Source organism: Sceloporus undulatus, chromosome 2 (genome assembly GCF_019175285.1).
Source record: "Sceloporus undulatus isolate JIND9_A2432 ecotype Alabama chromosome 2, SceUnd_v1.1, whole genome shotgun sequence".
In the NCBI taxonomy this organism is placed as follows: Eukaryota; Metazoa; Chordata; class Lepidosauria; order Squamata; family Phrynosomatidae; genus Sceloporus; species Sceloporus undulatus.
In genome coordinates, this window is record NC_056523.1 from 291,107,611 (window position 1) to 291,123,514 (window position 15,904).

Here is a 15,904-nt window from a genome sequence, read left to right on the forward strand (position 1 = left end):
GGGATGCAGGCATCCAATGTAGTTTGCCACATCTGTGTACTGTACTTACCATGAAGAGAAAACCAGTTGCAAACTGTTCTAGATATATTATTCGTAATCTCCATGAAGTAAAAAACTGTTCTAGATATATTAGCTGTGCTCTCCATAAAAGCTATACAAGTCCATCTCTGATAATTACGGTACTTTGGCAGGCTTTTTTTTGGAGGGGGGTGGTGGAATTCTAGCTAAAGTAGCAGAACAGGCTAACAGTAGTTCTTGCAGTTCTTGCAGTTGCCAGAAGATGATAGATATATGAATCCTTAAGGCTTCATTTATCTTTCTAGGTAATTTGGTTTTTTCCCCGAACAAAACATGTCTTTTTTTCCCCTTAGGATGTATTCAAATCAGTGATTATGTTGAATTTCCATTCTCCAAGCAGTGTTGTGTTTATATTAAAAGAGTACAAGTGGGCTTTGTGGGTTGAATTTTCCCACTTTTTATGTATATTTCCACTAGAAATTCAGGCCTTTGCCTAAGTTGGAAGATGGATTATTGGATAACTGGTGAATGTGATTTCAGAAAGTAACGTTTGTTAACATGAATTATTTGTAGGATATTCACTCAAATGAAACTCTTGGTAGTTAATCTCTTACACCACCTTATATATAGACAGAATGCTATTTCTTAACAGCTTTTCACATATGAAGCCAAAAGTCCCACTTTGTATTTTAGGAAATATTTAATGTGTACCATAGGACACTGTTAAACTATACTGGGATATCTGTTTTTGTTAAAATATTTCATACTGGTACATTTTGTGAGAATATGAGGGAAACTTCTGAATTTACAGCTATGGGTTTTTTTCCCCTGCATTGAGCAGGGAGAGTTACTGTGTTTAGTGGTAACTTCTGTGCTTCTTGAATGACATGATAAAAGATAATTACAGTAAATTGGATTTTGGTGAGATTAAGAAAACGGATATTAGAATATATGTTTATCCAAAGAGATGTTGATTCCTAATTAGAGCTTGTGGTCATACTTGGAGAGATGAAACACTTGCATGCCTTCTACAAATGGTAAGAACCTGTCAGATCTTAAACACAGGTTGGGGTATTGGAAATTTGGAGAGTTATCAGCACACCTTTGGACTGAAATGGAAAAAAATATATGAAATTGGTAGCTAGCTTTAAGCAGTGCAGTACAACTGCGAATTACTATAGCAACTGTCACATAGAATCATAGAGTTGGAAGACACCACAAGGGCCATCCAGTCCAACCCCATTCTGCCATGCAGGAACTCTCAATCAAAGCATCCCCAACAGATGGCCATCCAGCCTCTGCTTAAAGACCTCCAAAGAAGGAGACTCCACTACATTCCAAGGGAATGTGTTCCACTGTTGAACAGCCCTTATTGTCAGGAAGTTCCTCCTAATGTTGAGGTGAAATCTCTTTTCTTGTAGCTTGCATCGATTGTTCAGGGTCCTGTTCTCTGGAGAAGCAGAAAACAAGCTTGCTCCCTCCTCAATATGACATCCCTTCAAATTTTTAAACAGGGCTATCATATCACCTCTTAACCTTCTTTTCTCCAGGCTAAACATCCCCAGCTCCCTAAGCCGTTCCTCATAGGACATGGTTTCCAGACCCTTCACCATTTTAGTCGCCCTCCTTTGGACACACTCGTTTTTCAGTGTCCTTTTTGAATTGTGGTGCCCAGAACTGGACACAATATTCCAGGTGGGGCCTGACCAAAGCAGAATATAGTGGCACTATTACTCCTCTTGATCTAGACACTATACTTTTATTGATGCAGCCTAAAATTGCATTGACCTTTTTAGCTGCCGCATCACACTGTTGACTCATGTTCAACTTGCAGTCTACTTGGACTCCTAGATCCCTTTCACACGGAGTTTCATTCAGCCAGGTGTCCCCCATCCTATATCTGTGCATTTTATTTTTCCACCCTAAGTGCAGTACCTTACATTTCTCCGTGTTGAATTTCATTTTGTTAGCTTTGGCCCAGCTTTCTAATCTATTCAGGTCATTTTGAATTTTGATCCTGTCTTAATGTAATATAAGATGGCTGCATTGTACATATATGACAGCTGATGTCTTCAGAAATTGAGAAGAAATATACAGTTGCCTCTCCATTTGCACGGACTTCAGATCCGCGACCCTTGCTTACTCGCGAGGAGTAAACAGGGGGTTAAAATGGGGGGGCATGCCCAAGGCACACATCCACAGCTGCTCACGGGCACGCACCCCCATTTAAACCTATGGGGCTTGAATATCTGCGAGTTTCCATTTTTGCAGGTGGGTCCGGAAGAGATCCCCCTCGAAAATGAAGGGCTGACTGTATTTAGTTGATAGCTGTGTTTACTGTTTGCTCCATTGTGCATCGTTGGATGAGAGTTTACTAACAGTTCTGTATGGAACACTGCACTGCGATGAAGAACTGAAGAACTGTGCCTGGTAGTGAGGTGGCCTTCATAGAAAAATGTCTTGGATGAGGATTTAGTACTGAGTGCTGGATAGATATTTAGCTTCCAAAACTGACATGATGAGGGTCTTGCACACTAATGAAGTACACTTTTATTTTCAGATAAGAAAACCTGATAGGCTGTAACGTCTCCTTGAGTGCACAGAGTGGACTCTATATGCATGTGCCTTCAAGTTGCCTGTCAACTAATGGTGACCTTATGAATTTCATAGAGTTTTCTTACACAAGAAATACTCCAAGGTGGTTTTTCAGTTCCTTCCTCTGAAATATAGCCTACAGCACTTGGTAAACATTGGTGGTCTACCATCCAAATACTAACCAGGGATGAACCTGCTTGGCTGGCAGCCTCTTCTTCCTCCCAGCAAATCTTAGTCTAGGTGGGTCAACCAAGTACTGTAGAAAGTTTGCCTACTTTTTGCCTGGCTGCTGGAGCTCCGTGCCTGGTTACAGTCTTTTTTAGGGAGGGAACCTGAAGACTGTTGGGAAAAATATTGTGACTGTTTCGCTTATGCTGCCCGACAACGTGAAAATAATGGTTGGTTGGCATACTGGCCAGTTCAGTGGCTTAACTGCTGAAGAATATCAGCTAGGCATAGGAACTGCAGTTGGGACAGGGGGAGAGAAGAAAAGATAATATAGATATCTCTAGAAATGCATGTCTAGAATGGATAGGACCATTTGCTTTTAAAAAGGCAGTGTCACTAAAATGTCAATGAAGGGATCTGAAGATTGATGGTAAATTGACTTAATAGTCAATCACTGAAGAGGACCTTTTACCATAATGCCTTAGAATAGATTGGACTGATGATCACATATCAGTTGATACTACTATTTCCTTCAACTACAAGAGGTATCTGAATATACCAGCTTATTCACATATTTGTCTTCAGTGGTTTACAAAATCCAGTCACTTTTTCTTTCAATGTTCCTCAAGTTTCATTCTTTATAAATCTTCTTCAGGACTTGAACACAGATGAACAAAAATCTTCCAACAATCTGAGTTGCCTTTCTACCACAGATGAAATATGTTCTCTTGAAGAGGAAGAATATCCAAATGTGAAAAAAGCGAAAGTGGACACTGATACAAGAAACACCCAAACAGTCAAAGAATCAAGTACTCCAAATAGTACAAATTTATATCTTAAGAACACACAATGTACTGCTATTACAGATGACAGTAAAACAGAAACAGAGAGTGAACCAGAAGAAGGTGAAATTACAGACTCTGAACAGGAAGAGTATAGCAGTGAAGATGAAGTATCAAGCAAAGACACTATACATTCAGAAGATACTGACAGCGAAGGTGAATTAATTGGTTTTTACAAGTATTTTTAAGTAATTGCAGTTTGGGGAAGAAAAATTGAAATCTACAAGTTTGCTATAGCTGTCAAAATCATTGTCTTCACTGAAATTGCAAAACTTGCCCAATGCAGTCTTTCCAGTGTATTGAACTAAATGTGGATTATACCATTGTAAAAAAACTGTCAAATAAAGATTTTTTTATGTTTCTGTTTAGCTGAATTTTCAGAGGATGACTTGTTAGTAGAAAAGTTTGTTTTCTATGTTCTGCACATGGCACAGAGACCTACCATTTTTATTATGTGTCATGTATAAAACACACATCTTCATAGATAATTAATTATGATGTTTTGATGCCAAGCCTTCTGAAATAGGCTTTTAAAAAATGTTACTTTCATACTGTACTTGCTGCTAAGAAAAATACAGGTGCTCTTTTGTTCACACTGTGAACAATACAATGTTTCTTCTGCTACCTGCTTTTTTGAATATAGAATTCCTAAAGGTGGTTCATCCTAGTGTTAGTGCCATTAACTATTGTTCATAAGAACATAAGCATAGCCATCCTAGGTCACACAAGAAGACCATTTAAGCCAGCTTTCTGTTCCTACAATGGCCACTCAGATATCCTTGGGGATATGACAACAGTACCCTCTTCTTTTTGTAAACCTGCCCCACTTTCTGTAACCAGTGTTAGGAGGCATATTGCTTGTTAGCAAGGACCATGTTACCTACAGTGGTAGGTAATATGAAACGTCTACCTCTTCCATGTTTCTAGATGCTGTCTTTTAGTAGAATTTTCAGATTTTCTAGATTCTGAAAATAATCCATAGCATTCCTCACAAAAGCTCTGTCTTCTCAGGTGTAGCAGCTTTTTTCAAGTGTTTGTACACCTACTCTCACAATAGTGTCACTGCATCACTTGGAGAATTCAGCACTGATTTTCTTTCTGCTTTGAGAAGTAGTGAAAATTCTATCTGTTGGCCTTGGTTGCTACCAGAAACAATTGTTAATTAATGATTTTATCTGCTTTTTTACATATTTAATTCAGAAACCAAGATGTTTTTCTCTAGTCCAGCAGCATAGTTCAGCTGGTCAGTTAGTTGGGTTGCTTGATGTACAAACTTTTGGAAATATGCCTGTCAAAGTTTTTCAAATGGATATGCTTGTACAATTCATGGTACATTGGACCATCTGCTTTAACTCTGCTTTCCTCAGTCTTGTGCTCTCCTTGGTTGGAATCCTGTTGGTATATTGTGCTTCCTTACTGTTCCATTATTCTAGTGGTTACATTTTCTCTGTACTTGCACAGGGAAGCTGTGGTGACATGGGATGATGTCAGTCAGCTATGAGCCACCTGTATCTGAATGTGTGACTTCTGGGAAGGGACCTTGGAACTAAATTAGTCCAGGAGGGATGGTTTGGACAAATAGCTGTCACTTAGCATGTATGATTGTTCATGTCATGTCTCCCAGAGTGCTTCAGTTTCATGAAACTCTACCAAAGGCAAACATTTAGAACTAAACATCACAGCAAGCAGCTGCCTCCTCTCTTGACTGATGACAATATTTTTCTCACTTTTTCTTGCCACCACTGAGCCCCCAGCCTTTCCAATCTTGTTGCTACCTCTACTAGCTCAAAGCTCTGCTAGAAGAGCCAACAGGATTTTGGCCCATGTTTTAGACTACAGTGCCATTCGTTCCAACCATCAAGAGCAGCAGCTAGGCATGATGGAAGCTGTAGTCTAAAACATCTGGAAGGCTCCCAGTTGGGTGAGACATGATTTTAACTGATTTAGTGACATTGCTAGCTTAAACATTAAAAGTTTCACACAAGAATCTTTATTTTGCTTTTGGTTTTTTTTAATTTAGATGCAGACAAAATCTGGCCACCTTGTATTAGAGTGATTGTAGTTAGATCACCTGTACTGCAGATGGGATCTCTGTATATCATCACAGCTGTCAAACCTGCCACAATTGGAAGGTAATGCAAGCAAGTGTACAAGAGAAAACAGAACTGATACTGGGTAGTGGGTGATGATTAACTTTTTGCTTCCTGTTTTTTTCATTTTATTTCAAATGCCCAAGATTCTAATGTCTAGTACACACGACATATGTATTGGTTATAATAAATTCAGTGGTTTGGTTACTTTTCATTTAACATGTTCCCCCATTAAAATTAAAAAGTATTTGTCCATTTTTCTGATTCTTGTAGCTGTATAGGAGGAGTAGGTGCTGACCTGTTCAACAAATTATTGTGTGGTGGGATGAGATTTTGTTTGAATGGTAGGTAGGTAATGCTAGACAAAAACAAAAGTATATGGGTTTATCTAGAAGTGCATCAGCAAAAGGAAGCTGGAAAGGGCTCCCCCCCCATGTTTCCAACCTATCCCTAGTCCATGCAAGATACCACGCTAAGGGCTGGAGGACCTTGTTGATTGTGTTGGAATATGGCATAGGGATCAGTTCACTATCTGGATATAACACCCTATGTTTTCTTTGAAAACAGTACAGTACAGTAAATAGTGTTTTATATAATTGCAGTAGACCATTCAGCAGTAAGTTTTTATACAAAGCCATCATTACCTTTCATACTAAAACTACATACAGCATTCCAGCAATGCTCTTTGTAATTTTTATTTTGGGAAGGATTTGAAGCTTGGAAAGATTATTTACCAGAGATTCCTGTCCTCTTCATAAGAGTTCTAACTCCATTCTTGGAATTGCACTGTTGATTATTCAAGGCAGTCCCTACATGATACATTTCCTCCTCTTTCTTAATTGTTTCTTTTTACAGAGAGAAAAGTATGGAACACACACTCCAGATACCAGAAGTGGGTGTTAGTAAGGTAATTTAATTCTTGTTAGAATCCTGTCTAATTTAAAAATTATTAAAGAAATACCAAAAATGATTGTATTTCTGCATTTTAAACATCATATATTCTTAAAGAAACAGTTTATGACTAAGCATTTTTGTTTTCTGTTAGTTTCACGCAGAAATATATTTTGATCATGAATTGCAGAGTTATGTTCTTGTGGATCAAGGGAGTCAGAATGGTACTGTGGTTAATGGAAATCAAATTCTGCAGGTGAGCATAAAGTTAAAAGTATTGTTGACTCTTCTGTGGTTGCCCACTTTATAGTTTGAACATTCCTCTGTGTCCTTGTGGTAATTTTACTGCTTGGTTTATGATATTCCATACCCCTTGATCTTCCTATTTTGAAGCAATAGTCCCATAGTCTTTATATGAGCACTTACTTCCAGTAGCCTTGCTTTTTTACTCTTTCTTTTTTGCTGTAGCCTAAAACAAAAAGTGAGCCCCAGGTTCTGGAACACGGTGATGAAGTGAAGATTGGGGAAACTGTATTATCCTTTCACATACACCCTGGTAGTGAAACCTGTGATGGATGTGAGCCAGGGCAAGTGAGAGCCCATCTTCGCCTTGATAAGAAAAACAAATCGAGTAAGTGATAATTTGTTGGTTATAAAAATCTCATTGGCAATCTCCAAAAAATCACAATAAATAATAAATAAATAAATAATAAAAATTTTATTTGTATACCGCCCTTCCATTGATCAGGGCGGTGAACAACATATTATCAATAACAATACAAAAACACCATAATACAAAAAATACAATACATGTATATTAAAAACAAAATTAAAACACCGTCAGCCAATCAACATTGTCGTCGGGGAGGAAGACCAGCTGGAACTTTATTTGGGGAATGCAGATTGAAATAAGGAGGTTTTTAGCTCCTTCTTAAACTGGATCAGGGAGGTGGCCAAGCGGAGCTCTATGGGCAGCGTATTCCAGAGGGCCGGGGCAACGATGGAATATGACCTCCTCGTTGTGGAGGTTAGTCTAGCCCCTGGGACCCTCAGTAGTTGCTGCCCAGAGGTTCTGAGGGTGCGGGGCGGAATGTATGGAGAGAGGCGGTCCTTCAGGTATCCTGGGCCCAAGCCATATAGGGCTTTATAGGTTATCACCAACACCTTGTACTGTGCCCGGAAGTGGATGGGCAGCCAATGCAGATCTTTAAGTATAGGTGTAATATGGCTGGCCCTGGAAGTACCAGTGACCAGTCTGGCTGCCATATTCTGTACCATCTGTAGCTTCTGGGTATGGTATAAGGGTTGCCCCATGTAGAGCGCATTGCAGAAATCCAATCGAGAGGTTACCAGAGCGTGTACCACCGTTTCAAGGTCTCTCTGGGCCAGGTATGGGCGCAGCTGGTGAATAAGCCGAAGCTGATAACAGGTGCTCTTGATCGTCGCATTCACCTGAGCTGTAAGGTGAAGCGACGAATCAAGAAGCACCCCCAGACTGCGCACGGAGTCCTTCACAGGAAGCGTGATCCCGTTCAGGACAGGTGGAAACACCGCCATTCCTGGACCAGGGGAACCTATCACAAGTACCTCCGTTTTCTCTGGATTCAGACTGAGTCGGTTTTCCCTCATCCAGCCCATTACCGACTCCAAACAGGCCACGAGAGGAGAGACGCCATCCTCAGTCACTGCATCAGTCGGAGACATAGAGAAGACTATTTGGGTGTCATCAGCGTACTGATAACCCCGCGCCCCATGTCTCCAGATGATCTCTCCCAGCGGTTTCATGTAAATGTTAAATAGCATGGGAGACAGAATGGCTCCTTGAGGGACCCCAGTTGTGAGGGCCCTCTTATCGGAGCACACGTCTCCCAGCTGCACCATCTAGAACCTCCCGGAGAGGTAGGAGCGGAATCACTGGAGCGCAATGAAAGCATTGTGTAATACTGCTGTGTGCTTAATAAGGTATCTTAGGGCCCATACAGACAGGCTAAAATAAAGCTGCTTCAGGTCACTTTGGAGGTATGCTGCTTAAATGATGCATGCGTCCTAAGAGACCAGAAGCCACGCCAAAGCCACACTCCAGTACTGAGGACTGGATCACAGCTTTGGCACAGCCTCTGACCTCTTAGGACGCATGCATCATTTAAATTGCATACCTCCAGAGTGACCCAAAGCAGCTTTATTTTGGCCTGTCTGTACGGGCCCATAGTAATATAAATAATTCACTGAAGAGCAAAGTAGACAGCCCCATAGGAGCAGCTTCTGGCTGCAATCGTGCTAGGACCGCAGCGACTGCATGGCCTTCTTCCAAAGTGGGCTGCCAGGAGCTGGATTTTTTCCTCTCCTTTTTTGTAGCAGTGGACTCCTGGTGGCACAGGAGCAGTTTCTGGCCATTTTGGGGGCATGTGTCATTTGAATACCACACCCCCAAAGCAGCTGGAAGCCACTTTATTTAGCGTTTGTTCAGGCCTAAATAAACATAAAGCAAAGTAAAGTGTGTTGGACTATAGTAAAACTCCAGAATCCCCACTCAGGCAGTATCTTTCTTGTTTGTGTATGTACCTTCAACTAGGGTTATGGCAACCCCATGGATTTCAAAGGGTTTTCTTAGGCAAGGAATGCTTAGAGGCAGTTTTGCCAGTTCCTTTCTCTGAAATATAACCTAACAGTACCTGGTATTTGTTATTGGTCTCCCATTCCAGTAGTGAATGTTCCAACCAAGCTACAATTTGGTCATAGAATGGTTAGATGTTTGTATTTTAGTTCCTGGATAGCCAGCTGCCTGTTTCTTTGTTCTGTGGATGGACATTTTAATTTTGTATTCTTTTAGTTGGCCTTTCACTGACAAAGGAAGAAAAGGAATTAGTTAGAAGAAAAGAATTAAAACAAATACGTGTTAAATATGGCTTACAGGTAAGTTTCTTTTTTTAAAAAAATCGTTTATACATAAGTAGATTTGATGACTTCTTTTTTGAAATATTTTTATTTGTGAGTTGCCTTGGGTGTCTTTCTGGGAGAAAGATGGCATAGCAATGAACTAAATTAATAATAAAATATAAATATATTATTATTATTATTATCATCATCATCATCATCATCATCATCTTCATTATCATTATTATTTAGTACTGTAGTTGCACTGTATTTTGCCCTTGGTGTCAGTTACAAGCATTACAAATGAGAATAAAATATGGCAATTGTTTCCTGTGTTGCTTTTGTCAGCCACAGATACTCTGGTTTTAAAAAAGTAACCTCTGAATCTGGAAGTTTATTATCATTATTATTTTATTAAAATTATAATATATACAGTATAATAATACAGTAACAAATCATAATCTATGCTTCCTTAAATTTCATTCACCCTTCCTCCTCTAATCATAAACCTGTACAAGACACTTCCCTGTCAATCATCTTAAAAATTACCTCTATTTAATTATTTATTTTCATTAACATTAATCATGTCTTTCATTAGTCATTTATCTAAAACCTCACCTGATGGTGATTTAAATCTGCTATTGGTCATACACATTAACTGATAAATGGTTTCCATATGACCTCAAATAAATTTTATTTCTCCTCTTTATCCTTACTTTGTGTTTTTTAGATAAGGCTATGGGAATCTGAGAGTTTCTTAAAACCATCATTACTCAAAGCCATTGATAGACTTGCTTTTCATGAATTTATCTAATCCACTTGTCTCAGAGCAGTTCTTGGGTTCCACATAAAGTGGAAAGTGGGAGCTCATTTAAATCCATTCCATAGCCCTGAATCCTCAGACTTGATTGACTTGTCAGTAGCGTTATCACCACTTTCTTATCTCATCCCCACCCCCTCAGTAGTCTGAAACTTACCCTGCCATAGGATTCTTTTCAATTCCTCTCTCTATTTACTGGGAGAATGGAATGTTACTCCAAAGTTTCTCTGAGCTTCATTCCCTTCTCTACCAGGAGTTAACTTGGTACATGGGTAAACAGTAAAGCAACTGGAGCAGAATTTTGGTCTTTGAAAAGATGTGAGCTTTAAGTAAAGATTAATTTATATTCTGAATGCAGACTACTGTATGTCACACAATCACAGGACATTGCTCTGGGCTTTGCTTCAGGTAGGCTGAAATTGTATAACACCATCTTTAAGAGTTAGCAGCAAACGATAAAAAATATTAATCTCTATTTTTGACAAAGTCATACATTTCTTGATACTGAACAAAGTGGTTCGTCTCTCAGCATTTTCTGGCTGTGAATCACAAGTCAGTTACTTACCTTGCTTTCCCATCTTTAACGTTGAACAAAGAACAGTAAAGTTGTCCATACTACCAATGTAAAGCTCCCTTATGATTTTCTTTAGCTAATACCATTGTGTGATCTGCCACAGTATCAGTATCTCATAGTGGGTTTTGTGTCAAAGATGGTAAGGCAGGATAATGGTTAAACAGAAGGTGCTAGATCTCCACCCTTTGTAAAGTCATCTAAAGTAGGAGGTTGTCTCCATGCCTAGTGTACCCCATGCAGCCTGTAGATTAATTATGCACTATGTGAAAAACATGCTTTTTTCAATTGGTGGTGGATTCATAACAATATAACATGCCTGGTATGGAAAAACTGATACATGTTTTATAAACCTACCATGTCTCCTTCTCCATTAATCATCTTTTACTCACCATTAACTTTTCCCCATAGGGAAGGTATTCCAAGCTCCCATTGTCTTCCCTGCCCCTTTTCATAGGCTTAAGGTTTTAAGAAAACTGACATTTCTGCAATTACAGTCAAAATATGGCACCATTTCCAGTGAATTAGTTTACAGTCTCTAAAAGTGCATGCTTGTGTTGCTGAATGTTTTCTGTGGGAATATATACATACACATACAAACATGAGGATGATTTGTATTTGAAAAGAACACAGAATATGAAAATGATAAAGTTCTGAAAAATCCAAATTACAAAGACAGAGCAGAAAAGCGCCGCGAGACAGTTGGAAGTGAAGGAAATTTTCACAGAGATGATGCTCCAGCCTCTGTACATGTGTAAGTCATCATGTTTTCTATTATGGGTGTTATTCTTACACATTTACACGTCATGGCAATTCACTAAGCGTATATACAGTTTTCCAAAGCACAAATCAAATGATCCTAAAATACAGGAAAAAATCTTTAGGTAATAATGAAAAGAGATCAACAGGTATCAGTAGTGTGCAAAGCAGCTTAATACAGTGCACTCGCATTATATGCGGACGTGTTTTATACAGCTTCCAGCATATGCTGGAAGCCACGCCGGAAGGAAGGGAGGTGCCACCAAAAGGAAACAATGGCGCACGCCACCCTGGGCACAAGCCCCATTCATTTGAATGGGACTTGAGCATCCGCGTTTTTTCCCTTACGTGGGGGGTCCGGGACAGAAAAGGAAGGGAGGGCTGTAGTGCTAAGAGCTGTAGTTACACCAGTTTAATTGCTTGTGTTATGAAATAAAAGTTGACAGTTGCCTATCCATTGCAGTAGTAGACTCCAAAGACATAGCCGTATTAGTCTGGATCAGTATGCAAGTGAATCTTACAGCACCTTTGAGACTGAGAGAAGAAAATTGGTAACATACGTTTTTGTATACTTACATCTACGAAAGCTTATGCTACCAGCTACATTCTCAGTTAGCTTCAAAGGTGCTACAAGATCCCACTCCAGTATGCCTTGCTGATTTGGTTTGTAGCCTCCATTTTGGGATTGAGAATTTCCTAAGAAATTGGCAGTTAGGTTCACACCTGGCTCTCAAGGGACATTATTTTTCAGTTGCTAAGGGAGTTGAAATTTTAGCCCAATTTAAACGGGTCTTTGCGCCGCCCCCATCACGTGCTAGGGGTTGGCCGAGGACGCAGCGTCCATACCAGCCTCATCCCTAGCACATGACAGGGGCGTCAAAATGGCAGCGCCCTGTACACACGGGTGCCGCCATTTTGATGTGACGAACGTATAGCGTCCACATGTCCCATCTCACTGGCGACATCATGAGTGTGCCATTTGCACACTCGGGTGTCGCAAGCACGATGCAAAAAGAACCCACTTTTTGCAGATTCTTTTTCTGCCGCCAGGAAGCCTTGCCGTTTGGCAGCTGAGGCTTCCCGCCGGCGGAAATGGAGGCGGCAGCAGACCGTCCTTTTTGGGCACTCTGTATCCCACCTTTGACTTTTACTGCCCTTTGCTCATGGCACATGACTAAATAGAGTCTGGCCTCTGCCTGCATTGATACCCCTTGACCAATAGTTCTCAACGTTTGGTCCTCCAGAAGCCTGGGCCAACAAGTCGGGAATTATGTGTGGTGAAGGCCAAAACATCTGGAGGACCAGGGTTGGGAACTACTGCTTTAGACCATCTTACCTGACAACAGACCTAACATCTGAGACAAAATATAGGTCTGTGATTCTAATATTGTCACTTTTCATCTCTTGTATTGTTTTTCACCTCTTTACCTGATGACGAAGCCAGTGAAGCTTCAGAAGTTTGCATGAAGTATCTTGTGGTTTTAATTGGCTCAATAAAGACATCACTGTTTTGTGGATTTTGTTGTAAATGGGGCCCTCTAGTGCAAATTAAACTTGATTAATAGAATGATAAAATCTTTTCCAGGTGAATACTCTATAGCTCCTTAAATGTTGAAGTTGTTGTATTTCCCTAGTTAAGAAGGTACACAACAAACATGGATAACATGCTGAGAAATAATGATCTAGTTTACTTATTGGGGTTGTTTGAGAAACACTTTTGCCCCATTTTTGATGAATAATACACTGTTCTTAATTTTGTTTCTAAGTGAAATTAATGATAGCAACAGAGGTCATAAGATGTTGGAGAAGATGGGATGGAAGAAAGGAGAAGGGCTTGGAAAGAATGGTGGCGGAATAAAGGATCCGGTAGGTCTTTTTCAGTATACCAATTCCACAGAAATTGTCCTGTACTCAGAGCAAGTCCCACTGAAATCACAATTTATTTTGAAAAGACATATAAGGTGCACACATGTGTGTGCACACACTCACACTCATACAAACACATATAGAAAGAGGTGGAGATATCACTTTAGAGTATGTTTAGACTGCTTTTCTGTGCCTAAGTAACTATCACTGAATTTACTGGGACTTCTTGTACCAATTCTGCCTTGTACTGTTAGAACAATGTTTTATGCTACCTTTTGTGGCCTTTTAGAAAATTTGTTTTACTGAATGTAAAAGAGTTGATTGACAAACCTGTTTTATTAATTGTATGAAGTGTTCAGTAGAACTGATGGATGTAAGAAAACAAAAGGCCACTAGCTATTTCAGATATAACATTACATACCTTACACTGTGTAAAAGAACCTTGGGTTCTTCTCTAGCATAGCTATGAAGAGGAAGTGAAGCACTTACTTCCTGTTTTGAACACATTATAGTTTATTTCATGCAGACTGAGGAAAACTAATCAGTTTCAGCTCTGGTTTTATTGCAACAACTAGAATCATAGATTGTGACATCTACCTTGTTGAAAACACGAAGTAGATTAATTATTTTACATCCTACCTTCCTCCAAGTGAATGACTTAAGGCAACTTTCATTATGAATAAAATGAAATCTGTACAGCTAGAGCCAGTAGATAGTAAAAATGAATAATTTAAAAACTTTGAACAATTTAAACACAAATAAGTGGTCATATTAAATTAAAGCAATGAATTAAAACAGTTTAAAAGTATTTTAAACATAATGGGGGTGGGTTGGGATGGGGTTGGGAGAGCAACATCTACAATAAAATCCCATTCCACAGCAGGGAATTAGTTACCAAAAGCCTATAAGAATAAATAGGGATTTATCTGACAGTAGAATGAGATAAGAAAGGGGGCAGTCTAGCCTGCTGTGAATCCTTCCAGTGTCCAAGGATTGTTGCTACTTATTCCAGTAGGTTTAGCTTTTTATACTTAACAGGCTAATAAATGATTGCATTGGGAATTGGAGACCTGAGAGAAGCAGCTTTATTTCAACTCAGGTGGACAGCACTCATGATTACAATTTAGGCAGATCAAGGCTTAAAATTTGAATAATGGATTTATTCTGCTTTCTCAATAGTTCTAAGACAAATACTGTTTAAAACTGTATTTCTGAGTCTAACCTACTAAACTTCTTTGAATTGGTAAAGCAAATCACTAAACATTCGCTGTCATTAGATTTACTACTCACTGATTGAGTTGTAAGATTTACAGCTAGTGTAACTTACAGGAAAGTACATATGAAAGGTCTTCCCAGCTGTTCAGCAGTGGACTAAGCCATCTAGGAAAATTACTGGAAACCTAAAAGAGGTTGGGGAAGCATTTGTCATGTATGGTATGGGTAAGCTGAGGCAGCTGTTTGAACTAGATGTACTATTTATTTTGTTAAATTATTTAATAATTAATAATAATTTGTTTTATTTATATACCGCTATTCCAAAGATCATAGCGGTGGACAGCAAGTAAGCTAATTTGTCCCCAACAGTCTGGGTACTCATTTTAGCGACCTCGGAAGGATGCAAGCCTGAGTCGAGCTTGGGCCCTTTTGCTGGTCTTGAAATCGCAACCTTGTGGTTTTGAGTGAATGGCTGCTGTACAGGCATTTAACCACTGCTCCACCAGGGCTCCTTTTTTTACATCCTACTGTGTATCATGAGATGTCATGGTAGTAAACAAGAAAAAATTAAATCATTTAGTGCAATTCAGAAGTTGAAAAAAAAATCATTTAAATGGACTAAAATATGTTGGACAGTTTAACAGGTTAAAGCAGTTTGAAAGGTTAACAGCTTGCAATCCTTTACACGTTGTAAAAAAGCAATTAAACCTCAAAGCTTGAATAAAAAGACTTGATTTCACCTGGCACCAGAATGAAAACAATGTCTATGCCAGGGGTAGGCAACCTGCGGCCCGCGGGCCGGATGCGGCCCGGCAAGGCCTTGGGACCGGCCCCCGCCCGGTCCTGCCGCCGATTGCCGCTGGAGCCTTTGGCCTCTCGCGTGAGGGCGTGGGGCCTTTGGCCTATCAGGAGGAGGCGGGCAAGGGGGGGCAGGCGGCGGGGGCAATTGTCTATAGAAGCCTCCGAAACATGCATTTATATTAACTTTTTTTAAAAAATCAGCAAAAATTTTTGCGTGTCATTCATTTTGTAAAAAAAAAAGTGTCCTCCATTTGAATTTTTTGTCCTACATTTGTCCCAGTTTATTTATTTAATTAATTTTTTATAAATTATTTATTTATTTTTTTTTTGGCTTCGGCCCCCCAGTTGTCTGAGGGATAGCAACCCGGCCCCCGGCTCAAAAAGGTTGCCTACC

At 39.7% G+C, this 15,904-nt stretch overlaps 1 protein-coding gene across 3 annotated transcripts in view; it reads left to right on the plus strand.

The window, feature by feature from the left end:
* The window catches only part of AGGF1 (angiogenic factor with G-patch and FHA domains 1), a 31,155-nt gene that overhangs the window by 13,152 nt on the left and 2,099 nt on the right, over window positions 1-15,904 (plus strand). Inside the window, exons 6-13 of one of the 3 annotated variants that reach the window (XM_042451552.1) lie at window positions 3,437-3,779; window positions 5,644-5,755; window positions 6,569-6,620; window positions 6,759-6,860; window positions 7,073-7,235; window positions 9,435-9,517; window positions 11,496-11,623; window positions 13,395-13,494. In XM_042451552.1, the coding sequence (XP_042307486.1) occupies window positions 3,437-3,779; window positions 5,644-5,755; window positions 6,569-6,620; window positions 6,759-6,860; window positions 7,073-7,235; window positions 9,435-9,517; window positions 11,496-11,623; window positions 13,395-13,494 (1,083 nt within the window). The other 2 variants (XM_042451553.1, XM_042451554.1) reach the window with 2 other exon arrangements.